General features: G+C 40.5%; 2 protein-coding genes across 2 annotated transcripts; one reads left to right on the top strand and one right to left on the bottom strand.

Moving 5' to 3' along the window:
- Nucleotides 1–31: 31 nt before the first annotated feature.
- On the top strand, nt 32–2,527 carry cdkn2d (cyclin-dependent kinase inhibitor 2D (p19, inhibits CDK4)). Its single transcript, XM_079159843.1, has 3 exons — nt 32–180; nt 556–714; nt 1,696–2,527. Exons 2-3 carry the CDS (start codon nt 574–576, stop codon nt 2,047–2,049), a joined length of 495 nt encoding a protein of 164 aa, XP_079015969.1. The 5' UTR covers nt 32–180; nt 556–573; the 3' UTR covers nt 2,050–2,527.
- Nucleotides 2,528–3,037: 510 nt separating this feature from the next.
- Nucleotides 3,038–16,738, bottom strand: LOC306696107 (volume-regulated anion channel subunit LRRC8C-like). Its single transcript, XM_079159620.1, has 3 exons — nt 16,664–16,738; nt 15,800–15,958; nt 3,038–7,805 (listed from the first exon to the last, which is right to left on the bottom strand). Exons 2-3 carry the CDS (start codon nt 15,938–15,940, stop codon nt 5,514–5,516), a joined length of 2,433 nt encoding a protein of 810 aa, XP_079015746.1. The 5' UTR covers nt 15,941–15,958; nt 16,664–16,738; the 3' UTR covers nt 3,038–5,513.
- Nucleotides 16,739–16,958: the final 220 nt, after the last annotated feature.

The raw sequence follows: 16,958 nt of genomic DNA, 5'->3' as shown, positions 1-16,958 counted from the left end.
TCTCTCCAATGTTTGTAAATTGTAGTCGGGAGACACCGCTGTGTAGATCTCAGCGCGCAAATGTATTTTCTAATGTTGATAAACTTTCCCAGTTTGGATTTTATTTAAAAACTACCGGTCTTAAGAAACAGCGGGATTGAAGAGCATTGCGACGTTGTGGATATTAAAGAACCGAACGAGGTAACGTTATGCCTAAAAGCTCCATAGTTTCTCTTTTTTTAAGTGTTAGCGGTTAGCCTGGATGCTAATTGTTTGTGTGATTCAGTAGAGGTGACTTGTCTCTCTCTCCCGTTGAAGCTAATGTTTTCACAGAGCTCTGGTGTTAAAAGGCACGGTTTGTAAAACGAGCTGATGTAACATTATGCTAGCGTAGTCGGATAACATGGCGTCAACTGAAGCTTACGTTAGCCCGGATGCTGTAGTAGCTAGCTAGCGATGCCTTCCTGAATCCCGACTTAACGTTACGATACCTCTACATTATTACACATTCATTGCCAACATGAGGAGCCCTTGGCTGACATTAGGTCTAACTGTTGTACATCTCCCACCGACCAGGCCGAAAGAGAGACTATAATGGTCCTGAGTCAGATGGATGCCGGTAAAGCTTTGACGTCGGCAGCAGCCAAAGGGAATACGAGCGAGGTGCAGAGGATCCTGGAGGAATGCAGAGTGCACCCCGATACTCTCAATGAGTTCGGCAGGACTGCGCTACAGGTGAGTACCTAAACCCCAGCAATGTCGAGACCGGTTTCATATTTACGGAGGTAACGTTATTAACTCCATAAATACATGTTCTGTAGCAATAACTAAGATCAAGTGGTTCGTTGGTTGACTCATCTCCTGTCATCGTGACATAATACATATGGCTGCCTTGGATGGTTTTTTACCTGTTATGAATATGTTATAACACCGTGTATTATTTTAGAATATATATATATATATATATATATATATATATATATATATATATATATATATATATATATTAGTCAGCCAAATCCCAGTACCTGAGATTGCCTAGAAACCAGATAAACTCCAGCAAAATGGGGAATATGTGATGTTTTGACTTGCTAGAAATATGATATACACTTAGTAGTCAATTTATTTAGTACTCTTTAAACTAATGGCATTCTAATAAAACAGCCTTGTTGTAAATTCTACCTTCATGAAGGTTATATGTTCAGTTTTGGTGTTGCTTTCCGTGGTCTTTTAGAGGCTGTATTTGTGGTGCTGTCTACCTGTTATAATGAGAGGACACTCAAGAGTAAGGCGGTGGTTAACAACGGTTTCCTCTTATCATTTAGTCTCTTGATGAACTTTTGAAAAGTTTAGTTTATAAAATGTCAGAAATAGAGAGAATCATACATACAGTTTCCCAGACCTAGAAGCAACAGTCCAAACCCCAAAGACATTCAATTTACAATAAAGTGACAACTGATTGTATAAAGATGGCTGTAATATCATTAAAGTATTCTATATTCTTATTAACATAGTTCCTGTATTTATTCATTTCATTCTTCAGCAGGGCTCACTTCACACATTTACTTGTAGGTGACATTCAGGGTCCAACTTAAACATGCAATTGTGATCTCTGTGGAGATCCGTGACATGAAACTGTATTTGAGAGAATCTAGTCTCAACTTGTTGAATTGAATGTGCGCTCTCCTCCGCTATCTCCTCCGCTATCTCCTGCAGGTGATGATGATGGGGAACTCCAAGGTCGCCGGTTTGCTATTGGAGAAGGGAGCAGACCCCAACGTCCAGGACAAACACGGGATAGCGCCTGTCCACGATGCGGCCCGAACCGGATTCCCGGACACTCTGCAGGTTCTGGTGGAGTACGGTGCGTCGGTAAACCTCCCGGACCAGAGCGGCGCCCTGCCTATCCACATTGCCATCCGGGAAGGCCACCGGGATGTTGTGGAGTTCTTGGCACCGCGGTCTGACCTGAAGCACGCCAACAGAAGCGGCCAGACAGCGATAGACGTGGCCCGGGCCTCATGTGTGCCCGATATGATGGACTTGCTTTTCGCTCACATTCATAGTTAGTCAGAAGTCTGGGGGGCCTTCTGGGTAACCCCTAATCTGACTTTGTTTTTGCTTCAAACCTGGTAACTTGAATTCATTGCTGTTTAAAGGATTCTTTTTCTTGTTAATAGTGGCTCAGCATTAATATGTGACACGGGACATATTGTCCTGGCAGCTTATTTTCAGTGGATGGGTGGCTATATACAGTAGACACCTCTTTTGCACAGTGCAATTTAGGCACCTTATATATCTGTTTTCCCTTTTAATTGGGAGTGCACATTTGTAGATAGTTTCCCCAGTGTTTTGTAATTATTGCATTATTTCCATTATGAAACAGTTGAAACCTTATATGTGTTTTGAAACACTTTTACAAAACTTGATGTGGTGCACCCTGATTGCTTTTCATAGTTTTGTTTCTATTAATTAGATGTACTTAGACTTTGAATTTACTCTTATTTATTGTTGGAATAGGACTGAATATTCCCGTGACTTTGTAAATAGCAACATTTATTGTGATTTGTTAAAATGTTATTTATATAAATAATTTTAAAACAAAAGTGAGATTATTCACTTTGCTATTTGAAGAAGCAAACACAAAATAAAGTGTTGAACTTGAAGTCTTGAAGTCAGTTTTCATTCTATACCGTGTAGTCTTTATTTTATTCCTGGTGGTGTGGAGAAGGCTTTGAAGCAGCATTCAAACCATTACGGCGGGCAGCGTTTCCCAACCTCATGTTGGGGCCGCAACACGATCATGGTTGACGGGATATGAAAGATGACAAAACCACATTCTGCGACATAAATGTGTTTTGTGACTTCTTTTTAATTGCCGTTTTTTCTTGGGAAATACTGGAAAGTTTCACCTCTTCTGTCCTATAATAAACATTTAAATGTATATAAGCACAGGTGGTGCTGCTCACAACTCAGTGACGTGTTTGCAACAAGGGGGCCCCGAGTAGGCATTGCTTCCTTTTCAGGTGTCGGAAGGCCAGAAGGTTGGGAACCCCTGACCGACTTTAAGTCTTTACCAACTTTAAGATTCTATCAGAAATACTGTTAGCAATGAGATCCATTTATAAAATCAATTTACGAAAACGTTCCTTCTTTAAACACATTCTCCTTTTACATTTGTAATAATCTGATGTACCTGTAGATCAAGAGTGTGCTCTCTGTGATTGTGTTAACTCCATGTTTCCTCAAGTGTTGAGCACTTCCCCCAAGGTGATTCATCAAGGGCATTTACAATACCTGCCCACTGGAATGCACTGCGCAGTGAACACCCTCAAAGGTCATGCAGATAGCTGGATTAAAACTCGAGATGAATGAGGGCCCTGTTGTGTTGAGGCTGGTAGGTAACGGTGGCACCGTTAGCTGATGTTTGTGGGGGCTGCTACAGTACAATGGGCATTTTGTTTGCTTGTGTGCCACGGGCCAACTCCACCAGCCCGAGGAGAGAGATGCAGTTCAGCTGCTGGACCGCTGTGTGGAATACTCCAGTACTGTCCTTAAGTACTTGTACTTTCCTTGAGTATTTCCATATTGTGCAATTTATTACTTCAATTGCAGAAGGAAGTCTTGCGCTCTTTACTCCAATGCATTTTTTTTTGCCAACTAAAGTTACAAGTTCACTGTGAAAAATCATTCACACAAACTACGTAATCAGCTTATGAGATATGACCAATGGTTATACTTTTATTAAGTACCCTGGAAAACATGAAGTTCAATTTGGCTCATCATTGAAAATATCCCTATACATTAATAATAATAATATAAGACTCCATGGTCCTATATTTCTGCCTTATGAGTACGTTGTTTGATACTTTATGCACATTCAGCAGATTATACCTTTGTACTTTGGGGAAACATAAGACTTCTACTCGTAATGGAATATTTTTTTTTAACAGTGTTGCTACTTATACGTTCAAATGCTGTTTCCACCACTGCAGTCTGCATTACTCATGTTGTTTTTCACCTTCCTGTTTCAGATTTACATAGTAATGGACGCCAGCAGGGAGCTGCACGGTCCAGCCAGCCACAGTATTTGACTTTTGGGCATTGAACAACTCTACTGGAGCAGCTCAAGTTTAAATGCCCAATTAATGTACTTTCCCTTCCGTAATAAAGACTATAAATCTTATATATACACAAATAAAACAGTTGTAAACATGATAGTGTCAGACCGACCTGCCTCCAGCCACTAGGTAGAGCTACCTGACTTCACCGAGCACTATTGTGAGTGTGTTGCTGGATGTGCAGATAGTCCCTGTACAAACACTGTTGTGGTTTGTTTGTTCTGCAGGTTGGGAGGGTTACAGCAACAGTGACGAGTTAGCAAGAATAAGTACAAAAGAAAAAAAGTCTCAGCCTACTCCCCCACTCATACACATAGACGTGTGGGAATACATGATGACGACGACACTGAGGGAGATACGGTATGAATAACACAAAGGAGTTGACTGTTAAACACACCCGGTTGATGGAGTGGGTGTCAGTGGTGATAGTTTATCCCGTTTTTTATTCTTAGACCCCTCATCCAAAAGGAAGCCCCTTAACCTCCCTTTCAGAGCTGCATTAATAAGTAATTTCTTAAGTAAAAATGTCAAAGATTTGCAGCTTTTCTTCGTCTTACAGTCTCATAAAAATGATTCTCTTCTGATGGTAGACCGTTAGTCGAACACAAGACATTTGAAGACATCACCATGGGCTGTTTTGTGTTTTCTAGACCTGACGGTTAATCTAGAAGATAATCTGCGAATGAATAGATAATGAAAATGATGAATTAGTTGCGTCTCACGCACTCTGTCATGGTAGTAAAAGTAATTACAGGGTTAAGGGTTTTATATTGTGTCTTAAAGGTGCAGTGTGTAGGATTTGGAGGCATTTAGCGGTGGGGTTGCAAATTGCAACCAACTGAAACTTCTGTGTGCTAAACGTGTGGAGAGCTATGGTAGCCAAATGGACGCCAAATCTTGAAATCTAGAAATTTAGAACCTGTGTTTGGTTTGTCCGTTCTGGGCTACTGTAGAAACATGACAGCACTAAATAAAAGATACTTTAAAAAAAAAAAATCCATTTCTGCCAATAGATCCCCCTAAATGCTACACACTGTTTCTTTAATACTCAGAATACACACATACAGTGAAAGAGTTATTGGTGTAATACAACTACAACTCTTTCTGTGTAAGAATGCATTTTGACGTTCAGCAGAGGATAATAAGAGGCTTCAACAGTCTGAGTTAGACAAGTCAGTCTTTTTAGTCTGAAATGACCTCTTCTTTGCTCCCCACATGACTGTTTTTCTTTTCCTTTTCTCTTCACGGCCCATGCTGACAGGAGCAATAATCAGTGACCAATAATAAAGATACAAGACAATATCCAAATCCTTTCAGCTGCAGAGTTCTCCTTTATGGGTGTTTAATGCTCTGCTTTCAGACCACCATACACTGAGAGAAGATGGGTCAGCAACAGCCCTTAGCTCCGCAAACTCAGCGATTAGTCAACTTGCTTCGTACATCTGATGGCAGCAGATCCAGCAGGTTGTCTTCCACTATCAGTCCGCTGAGATTCAGCAGGGGACAGTTCCCTATCTCCACAGGTAGAGACTCCAGACGGTTCCCTTTAACCTCCAGCCGGACCAGCTGGGCCAGGCTGGCCACTCTGGAGCTGAGATCCAACAGGCAGTTGTTTCCGAGAGCCAACGTCTTTAGCCTTTTACAGGAGAACAGCTCCTCTGGCAGCATCTCTAGGGAGTTGAAAGCAGCGGAGAAGAACTGGAGGCCCTGCAGGATGCCCACCTCAGCAGGAAGAGAGGTGAGCTGGTTGTGGGAGACATCGAGGTGCCTGATTTTGGTGCAGTAAAACAGCCGAGAGGGAAGCTTTCGTAACTTGTTCCAGCTAACGTCCATCGTCTCCAGGGTGTGCAGCTTACTGATGTGATCAGGGATGTAAGTGATTTTGTTGTGCCACAGTTTTAGTGTCACCAATCGCTGGCAGTGCTGCAAGCTCAGGATCTCCTCCACAGTGGTGAGTTTGTTTTCCTTCAGGTCCAACTCCTGCAGATTGTTCAGGCTGAAGACGGCACTTGGGATGCGCTCCAGGTCGCAGTCCACCAGCTCCAGCGAGACTATGTTGGTTAACTTCTTCAGGCAGCTAAAAGCTTGGAGCTTGACGCCTTCGTTATGGATGCACAACCGCTGCAGCTGCAACGCAACATCCACTACGCTGGGTGGGATCTTAGTAAGGTGGGAGCGGATATCGAGGACTCTCAGAGCTCTAAGCTGACGAAGAGATTCCAGGGTGGCATTTTTGGACACCTCACTGACTAAAGGACCACTCAGATGTAACTCCTCCAAGCAATGCAGGCTGTACATCCACAAAGGCACCTCTTCTAAACTTTCAAAATGTAGACACAGGACCTTTAAATGTGCCTTGAGGTGGGTCAGGGCAGAAAGCTGGAGCTTTGCAGGGCAGAAGACCAGCGATAACTCCCGAAGAGAGTCCAGCTTTGCTATACTAGCTGGGATGATGACATTTTTAACTTGCTCCAGTTTAAGCGATTCCACTTCAGGAATCTCAAAGACGGTGTCGGGGAGCCCCGGCAACATGGAAAGGTGGAGCTCCAACCGGTTGCTGGAGTTCTTGGCGAGGCGGGTAAGCAGCTTTTTGACGGTCCACACGAAGTTGAGGTTGAGCTGATGGAGATGGCTCTCGCTGACCTCGGAAAGAAAGACGGCAAATCTCTTAGAGTACAGAGCATCATATTGGTCCACAAGGTGCAGGAGGAACGCAAAGTCGTTCTTCACATCCGGTATGTCGTTGATGCCCGTCTCCAGTCGGACGTGCTCAAAGGAGTACTCCTTCAGAGGCCTATGAAACTGCCAGTAGAGGGTGTAGATGCACAGAAGTCCGTACACTCCCACGAAGCAGATATAGCAGTAGGCAAGCTTGGAGAAGAGATGGGCTTTGTTGTGGTTACAGCAATAGATATCAAAACCAGTCAGCTCAGGAGGAACATAACAGCGCACTATTATCTCGATGTTCGGTACCAGCACCGCCGTGTAGATAATGATTATAAGGAACTTGAAGACTTTCAGTGCCGTTTGTAGCACATACATGACATACAAGATGTCTGCTTCCTCTACATGAGTTCTGAACTTCTTCACCTTTTCAAACAGAGCTTTGGCCTGCTCTCCCTCCTTCTTATCCAAGACGGAGGGGGCCGACTGAAGCTCCGGGTTTTTCTTTTCTGGGTTAGACTTGACAGACGAGGAGCGAAGAAGCAGTCCCGTATTCTCCTCGTCGTCTGCTTGTCGATCCGTGGAATCTTTTGACATGGTGTTCCTCCTCCAACTAACCAGCTTCTCCTCTCCTCTTTCCTCAGAAACCTCACTCAGGGCCCTTGTGGTCCAGGGAGAATCGAAGCACTTCCCAAGGATGGTAACGAACAGGTCAAGTTTAGAAGACGTCCCGGGGAACTTGAACCAGAAGCTGCTTGCTACCATGAAGATCATAGTGTGGATCACTACGAGGTACGGGAAGAACTTTGCAAACCAGTGGACAAACTTCTCGTAGCAATAGTGGTTGACAAACACATACTGGGGGACGTCCAGGTTGTTCCTGCGACCAAACACCTCCTCGATGACGGGCTTTTCAGGTGGGACCGATGTGTGCTGTGACGTCTCGTTGTCCCTGTCGGTCCGGATGTAGTTGCAGTTGATTGCTTCAGGCGTCTTGCTGGTGTAGGGGGTGGGCAGGCAAGAAATCTTGTCTTGGGTGAGCTGTGGAAGACAGATGAATGAAAAAATAAATGGAAAAAATGATTTGCTCCACATAAACTGTGTTATATGTAACCCTTAGCCATGATAAAAGTATATATAAAAAGTAAGGAGTGTTAGATAATGTAGCAGTGACTTGCACTGAGCATTCTGACGCCTCTGTTCCTCAATATAGTGGAAGAGTAACTGCACATTTACAGTATCTGTAGACATGTCAAGACCTGTTAGCAAGGTTATTTAGCCATGTGCACCATTCTGGGATGTATTCATTGCCGCCGTTGCGCAACATGTCACCTCATGAATGACGCCTCACAACGGAGAAAACGGGGCATAGTCTTGATTTTACAAGCTCAGTTTTCCCTTTCTCTGAAAACGTAGTTTCTGAAAATGTTCGGGCTGGTTAGAGTTTTACAAAAGCTTTGTTGTTAGGGACACGCATAGAAGATGCTCTGTTTACCAAAACACCTGTGTACATGTGAACTAATGGACAACAAGATCTCCCAGTATTCACTATCTTAAAAAAAGAAAAGAAAACACAAACTTAATTTTTTCAACATTTTGATATATATTGAAACTACTAAATACTAACAGGTGACAAATTAGAGATAAACCGTTGTCAGAAAAAAAAAAAAGAGGGAATATCTTTTGAAAGAATGTCACCCGCCTGTATTTTGTGTCTGAAAAAGTTTAGAGCATTTGTTGGGGACTGTTTTTTGTGGTCGATAAATATACATTTGGTGCTGTAGTGAGTATACAGAGCAGCTGGACGGTGTAAGATTGATTTAAATCCTAATACATGTGTTCATAGTAATGAATAAAGCAGGACAATTAACTGTCTCCATACTTTTGTTCTTTAATACAGCAGCACAGACACCTTTCTCACTGTCTACAGGGAGACAGGGTGCTAATGAAACTAAGAAATAAGAAGCAGAACATATCTTTACTTAGTTATTTCATTTGCTTTCCTTCTGTGCTATTTCTAATGTGACACAGAAATGATAATCAGGTGGTGAGAGACACATTAAGCAACAGGTTAGTGGTCTGAATCGGCAGTAAGTGGGTCAGGAGAGACATGTTAATTCAGTTTGACTGTCTGTGTTTTTGCATGACTTGGAGGTCAGATAATGTAGGAATTAAACAGAGAGGAGGGTGTGTGGGAACAAAAACATCCTGTGATAAGTAGGGATGGGTATCGTTTGGGTTTTTTCCGATACCGGTGCTAAAACGATACTTTTAAAACGATACCGGTGCCTAAACGGTGCCTAAACCGATACTTTTTTTATTGCCAAGGCACATTTTTTTCTTCAAATTGAACAATATATTTAACTGTTTAAAGTATACTATACATATTAGTGCTGGGCAACGATTACAATTTTTAATCGCGATTAATCGCATGGATTTTTTGCGATTAATCGCATTGTTATGGCAAAGTTCAATAATTAATTCAAAGGTAGTGTATTGTGCACTTTTATTTTAAAAGTACTGCTATATGAACAAAAGGGCAATAACATTTGGTTTGCAAACACTTAAAACAAATAAGGTTCTTGTTAACAGCAGTATTCCCTTTACACAGTAGCAGTTATATCTCTTCACTATCTGTGCTCAGTGTGTGACGTCATGTGAAGCGTTCCACTGCTGTGCAACAGGAATAACATGTTTCAGCAGGTTTCATCTAAATGTGTCTTCTGTCTTCAGTCAGAGCATGTGAATGCAGCTCTACTGTTCATCACTATAATGCTGTAACTCAGAGGTGATGATGGTTACCCAGCGATCAAAGAATAAAGACACTTTACGCACAATTTAGGTGTATTTTCCCTTTAACTCACGAGATGCCGGTAGCATGTTTTATACTTAATGTGAATTTAATTCATACTTTGTTGGCATCTTATTCTGAAAACCGGATGTTCCTCTGAAGAAACGGATGTTGTCTCACGTTAAATCTTTCTGCTAACTTCCAAAGTCCTTCGCTCGCTCCCGATCTGTGCCGTTTGAATGCGTTTACCGTGAATTTCAGCGTATAGGTCACTAAAATGTAAGTGTGTGCTGAGTTGACAACGGAGACCTGAGTGTCTGCTGACTTTACCGCAGCGATGTCCAGTAGTCTCCATTCCGCCACCGCTGCCAGTGAGCAACGGACTTTCAAAATAAAAACAGCCACACTTTTGACTGTTTACCTTTCGGCATTTTCTCTGTTAAAAGGTTGATGGCTAGCTAGCTACTGTAGCTATACAAACGGTAGCTATCGTTACCCGCTGCCAGGACGAAGTCATCAGAGTAGTGTAAAAAAAGTATTCAAAGTATCGGTTCAGGTGTTACGTGCCTACTGGTTTTTGAACCTACTGGTTTCCCTTCCGTGCGTGTGTTGTGTTCGCTTAAAAGCAGCAGCTGTTTTCTGCCTCTGTCGCCTGATTCGTCACACATTCACAAACATATTGCTGGAGATCTATATACCACATCTTATATCAATTGCGGGGATTACGATTGTATAAGTGAGCACTACATCACAGCCACGTATGAAGAAATACATTGAAGAAAATATATTTATGGAAAGATCGCAACAACCTGGTTTCGAACCCTGTCCAGCAAAATAATAAAACTCCCGATGGCGGTCGCGCTACACACTCCGCCACCTCACTGCGGTCAAGTGGTCCGTCATCTGCGGAACTTTGGTCACGTCAGCCGGCGTTTGAAATGAAATGCTCGTCTATTCGTGGTGTTACGGTACGGGTGCTTGGATAGCCCAAAAAGCCCAGAAATAGATCAAAATTCATCAATAATTTGTCAAGATTCTTGTTTATGAAGACTCTCACTGTACCCATGTATATTTTCAAGAGATATTACTGTACAGTTTTTGAGAAAAGTATATGTAAAGTTAGCTCAAATGACATTTTGATATTCATAATTTCCCCATATTTGACATTTTATTAAAACTAATCCTTAATAGGTTATGTCAATATTTCACTGGATTCTTGTTTATGACGACCCTGGCTATGCCCATGTATATTTTCAAGAGATATTACTGTACAGTTTTTGAGAAAAGTACATGTAAAGTTAGCTCAAATGACATTTTGATATTCATAATTTCCCCATATTTTACATTTTATTAAAACTAATCCTTAATAGGTTATGTCAATATTTCACTGGATTCTTGTTTATGACGACCCTGGCTATGCCCATGTATATTTTCAAGAGATATTACTGTACAGTTTTTGAGAAAAGTGCATGTAAAGTTAGCTCAAATGACATTTTGATAATAATAATTTCCCTATATTTGACATTTTATTAAAACTAATCCTTAATAGGTTATGTCAATATTTCACTGGATTCTTGTTTATGAAGACCCTGGCTATGCCCAAGTATATTTTCAAGAGATATTACTGTACAGTAAAAGCAGTGATGGAGGCCTTCCCTGGAACACCCAACATGGCCTTTGGGACTACAAAAAAAGAGATGGCGCAGGAACGGAGAAACATGGCACTTGAAATACTGGAAGCATCAGGTATGTGACAGGTTTTTTTCATTTATATATATATATATATATTTTATTTTTTTTATTTTTTTTTTTCACTTTGCAAAAACTCATTTTATTATTAACATGGAAAATACAGTGACTATAACACCTAACCACTTATCAATGCTACTGCCCCTTTTATTTAAAGTTGTTGTGTTCATTCTAGGTTTTCTGCATATTTATTTATATTGTGATATTGTACGACTAACGATCAAAGATGTTGCTTTATTTCTAAATTAGTTTTCAACATCGAAAACAACTGTGCCATGTGTTCTGCCACAAAGCCGCCCACTCCAGGACCTGCTATCACTGAATGGGTAAGGTGTTGTTGTAATTAATTGTATTTGTGCATTGGGCAGTTTTTCTTTTGGTATTTTGTAGATTTAATTGAGAATGGACAGTATAGGGCTGACAGGAAATGAGGGTAGAGAGAGAATGGGAATGTTGTGTAAGAAAGGTCGCCATTCAGAGTCATATCAGTGATGTTGCGGTTTACTCCTCTGCCACTAGGGCACCTCTTGTTTTAATCTTGGCTATGCAAACAAGATGGTGTACCTTCTTTTGAGATTCCAGGAATATCTGTGTAATTTCAAATGAACTAAATACATTGGACAAAGAGGCTTCATTGTTATCACAGTCTCAAAGAACATTTGAGATGTCATCATCTGCACCAAGCCACTCTGATATGTCCATATACTCTGCCTTGCTCTTTTCCTTGCATTTGCACCATGGCAGCTGGCAAATTCAGATTAAATAGGATCTGTCTTATTGTTGATTGTCAGTTGTTTCAATTTTTTCTTTTTCAGATTCAGTGTGACAGATGCCATAGGTGGTTCCATGCCGACTGCCTTCAGATGCACAAATCGATGCTGTTAAAAATGAAGAGCAGTGAATGGAGATGCTGTTTGTGCAAATACATGTTATGTTTTTTGTCTCTTTGTATATACCTGTATCTGTCTGTGTGGAGAGGGTGGTGAAATATGTTTTGCATTTTATCTTTAAAAGTTTTTCTTTGAAACTTGACAATCAGAAAGTAAATAATATGCATGTGTTCATATACATTAGTTTTAGAACAATGCCTTTGATCACCATCTCACTAAGGAAGTAGGTACAGGGAGGTAGAGCTACATATGTCCAAAATGACACAAAAGAACAAGGCTTACTAATGTCAATGTCTAGATTTTCAATATAGACAATTGAAACATTAGACATGCAATAAAATTACATTACATTTTAAAGGACATAGTCGGAGTGATCATGAGCAAGAATTCATTTAAAATTTACTACAACCTTTTTAGGAATTGTTTATTTAACAGTTCAAATATGGGGAAATGAATGTCATTTGAGCTAACTTTACATGTACTTTTCTCAAAAACTGTACAGTAATATCTCTTGAAAATATACATGGGCATAGCCAGGGTCGTCATAAACAAGAATCCAGTGAAATATTGACAAAACCTATTAAGGATTAGTTTTAATAAAATGTCAAATATAGGGAAATTATTATTATCAAAATGTCATTTGAGCTAACTTTACATGTACTTTTCTCAAAAACTGTACAGTAATATCTCTTGAAAATATACATGGGCATAGTGATGGTCTTCATAAACAAGAATCCAGTGAAACATTTACATAACCTCTTAAGGATTAGTTTTAATAAAATGTCAAATATGGGGAAATTATGAATATCAAAATGTCATTTCAGCTAACTTTACATGTACTTTTCTCAAAAACTATACAGTAATATCTCTTGAAAATATACATGGGCATAGTGATGGTCTTCATAAACAAGAATCCAGTGAAACATTTACATAACCTCTTAAGGATTAGTTTTAATAAAATGTCAAATATGGGGAAATTATGAATATCAAAATGTCATTTCAGCTAACTTTACATGTACTTTTCTCAAAAACTGTACAGTAATATCTCTTGAAAATATACATGGGTACAGTGAGAGTCTTCATAAACAAGAATCCAGTGAAATATTGACATAACCTATTAAGGATTAGTTTTAATAAAATGTCAAATATGGGGAAATTATGAATATCAAAATGTCATTTGAACTAACTTTACATGTACTTTTCTCAAAAACTGTACAGTAATATCTCTTGAAAATATACATGGGCATAGTGATGGTCTTCATAAACAAGAATACAGTGAAACATTGACATAACCTATTAAGGATTATTTTTAATAAAATGGCAAATATGGGGAAATGTTGAATATCTGAATGTCATTTGAGCTAACTTTACATGCACTTCTCTCAAAAACTATCCAGTAAGATTACATTACATTTGACATGGAGATATATGGGGTCATCATGAACAGAACTTTAGCTATCCAATGAAGGAATTTTTTTTTTTTACAGATCAAAGATTATTATTAGGTAATATTATAATTTTCGAACCCTTTTTCAATTAAAGATTATACAGCAGTGTATTTCAGATCATTTTATTGTTGTATTTCACTTAATGTACAAAATGACGTTGTTTTTGACTTGTTATATCAAATTAGACAAATTATTGATGAAATATTGATCTATTTCCGGGCTTTTTGGGCTATCCAAGCACCCGTACCGTAACACCACGAATAGACGAGCATTACATTTCAAACGCCGGCTGACGTGACCGAAGTTCCGCAGATGACGGACCACTTGACCGCAGTACCTCCTCCACTTGATTATTTCAAAGGTATTCATTTATTTATTCATTAAGTCACACCTTGTCAATACCCAGGAAACGTTTTGGTTTAAGGTGAACTGAAACAACTGGTTACCTGGGGGCGTATCTTCGAACACTTCCAAACCTTTTTATCAACGCTTTTTCGCGAGGCTTTGCCCAGACACCACCCACGCATTTTGACTATACAGTGATTATACAGTGACGTTATAGTGAAATACAGTGGCTCCCATTCCGACGGGGTTAGTTAAGCGATACATGTCGGTATCCACAGTATATTATAACAATGAAACCCCGTCGGAATGGGAGCCACTGTATTTCACTATAAGTTACAAGACACATACAATATGTAGAATGACCCTGTCAATCACTACGTCCATTTCTTCATTGTTTTGTGGATAGAACATTACTGATATTTCATTCCTCCTGTGGCTTAGTGTTCGCTAATGAGTATTTTCACAATACAATCGTCACTGTATAATCGTCACAAAAGTACATTTGTTTTTGTCAAAATGCGTGGGTGGTGTCTGGGCAAAGCCTCGCGAAAAAGCGTTGATAAAAAGGTTTGGAAGTGTTAGGTAAATAAATTTAATCAGAGCTTTATGTGCTAATTAGCGGAGTTGCGAGTTACAGGTTATGAAGGTTTAAAACTCCAAGCGGGGCGCTCTAGCACTCGCCTGTACAAAGGAATGAGAAAACTGTAACTCTGCTTGGGCAACTATACACTGATATCAAATCTTGGAGTAAACTGCCAGCTGAGAACAGTACATACCACAGCTTGGGATAGCAAAACGTAGATTACACACTTTGGAGCCTGTTAGGCTAGGCTTTCACAACATACACACACACTGATGACGCATCGAAGGAGGATCCTGGATGAGAGCCGGTGCGAGCGGATATGCTCAGTGCTCCAACCAGGCCGTCGCTCTGCTAAAATCGATCCCGCCTGCACCTTGACTTTGACCAATGGCTCCTTTAAGGAGAACCAACAAAACTTACCGCGCTGCCGTGTCGAAGCGCCTTTTCACGTTGCTCTCAATCGGAGAGGAACTGTTAGGACCGTGCACGTTTAACTGCTCGGCTAATATCTCTGTGATAAATAAAACTATTGCTTGAATCTAAGTAAACGCCTCGAACTCAATTCGTTAAGTTGCTTTTAGCGACAGAAGTGTTCGAAGATACGCCCCCAGGTAACCAGTTGTTTCAGTTCACCTTAAACCAAAACGTTTCCTGGGTATTGACAAGGTGTGACTTAATGAATAAGTAAATGAATACCTTTGAAGTAAACAAGTGGAGTTGGCAGAGTGTGTAGTGCCACCGCCGTCGGGAGTTTTATTATTTTGCTGGACAGGGTTCGAAACCAGGTTGTTGCGATCTTTCCATAAATATATTTTCTTCAATGTATTTCTTCATACGTGGCTGTGATGTAGTGCTCACTTATACAATCGTAATCCCCGCAATTGATATAAGATGTGGTATATAGATCTCCAGCAATATGTTTGTGAATGTGTGACGAATCAGGCGACAGAGGCAGAAAACAGCTGCTGCTTTTAAGCGAACACAACACACGCACGGAAGGGAAACCAGTAGGTTCAAAAACCAGTAGGCACGTAACAACGGTCGTATAGGTACCGGTGCCATATTGGCACCGGGTTTCGGTACCCAACCCTAGTGATAAGTAGATACAAATAATGCAAACCTTTTACCCTTATCGTGCAGAATCTTAGATTAGGTTTCTAAATCGATGTAATCATTGTAAGGATTAATGAGCATATGATCACAAAGTATCTGGTTTGTAGGTGCCTCACCTGCAAGGTGCACCCAAAGACGCCAATCATCAGCATAGCAACGCACAGGTACTCTGAGAAAACATCCCACCACGGTTTCAGGACCCGATACTTTGAGTCCTGCTCCGCGCCGAAGTTTCTGAATTGCCCCACTGGGATCATCCTGGCTGCTGCTCCACACTGATGAAATAAAAGAGCGACGGTGAACACCGAGGCTAAAATTGACTTTCAAAACATTGCAGTCTCTGGAGAACTATTTTAAAAATGATATGACACAAACAGACTGATGACGTACCAACACACAGGACTGTAGAGGGTAGAAGCTTTAGGCATCGCTGGCCTTGAATGAATGATCGTGGGCGGATTTAAAGTGGATAAACTAGTTTGACAACATGTTAACAGAAAGGATCCTCCTCCGGGACAGGGTTGAGGTCATTGTTTTTCCGATAGGCCTACTTTCCCCTGATAATTATAAAGTTATAGGGTAAAGACTACATGCTCAACCCCTGTGATAATACCACTAAATCCACATTTGTTTATTAGCCTTTTTAGTTTCTGAAGAAATATGACACTTGGCAACTAAACAAATAGACAAAGCAGACCATGCCAAACATTTAGTGGGACTTAAATCGTATTTAGAAACGAGGTTTTTTTGTTTAGTTTATAATTATTAAAAAGTCGTTTCGAAATCACATGTCAGATACGCAACTGGACGTCATAGCAGCAAAATCACAAGAAACTTGAGTGTTACACGTTCATAGCCGTCCATCAACTTTCATATCTTAAAAATAGTTTCAGTTCGTCTCTACAGTATCAACATAACAGTCAAGTAAAACAAAAACAAAAAATGTCGTTTTCTGCTTTAACCAGGTGGATTTCACATACCTGCGTCCGAGGAGGATCCACTAGTGTCCGGTGGGAGTCGGGAGCCGATACTCATCGTTAAAGACGAGCACACCGATGTCAAGTTGGCAGGTAACAACACAAAACATCCGGACAAGATTTTCCGGACAAGCAAGTCCAACCCCCTCGAGCGCTAACTTTACAAGCAATGAAGAAAAAGACTTTGGCCCCACTGCACTATATTAAAGTATATTTATCCCCACATCTCTTCTCACAGCTCATATTACTAGCTGTAATGTCAGCGCTGTGACGTTAACTCTTCTTTACTTGTTGTACA

The sequence above is a fragment of the Pholis gunnellus genome (assembly GCF_910591455.1).
Source record: "Pholis gunnellus genome assembly, chromosome: 5".
In the NCBI taxonomy this organism is placed as follows: Eukaryota; Metazoa; Chordata; class Actinopteri; order Perciformes; family Pholidae; genus Pholis; species Pholis gunnellus.
The sequence above is the reverse complement of the archived record's forward strand: the minus strand, read 5'-3'. Positions and strand labels throughout refer to the sequence as shown.

Excerpts from the sequence above, each read along its gene's own strand:
- cdkn2d (XM_079159843.1), top strand. The coding sequence starts at position 574 with ATGGTCCTGAGTCAGATGGATGCCGGTAAAGCTTTGACGTCGGCAGCA. Across the intron at positions 715-1,695 it reads TCGGCAGGACTGCGCTACAG|GTGATGATGATGGGGAACTC; the intron begins GTGAGTACCTAA and ends TATCTCCTGCAG.
- LOC306696107 (XM_079159620.1), bottom strand. The coding sequence starts at position 15,940 with ATGATCCCAGTGGGGCAATTCAGAAACTTCGGCGCGGAGCAGGACTCA. Across the intron at positions 7,806-15,799 it reads TCTTTGGGTGCACCTTGCAG|CTCACCCAAGACAAGATTTC; the intron begins GTGAGGCACCTA and ends TGTCTTCCACAG.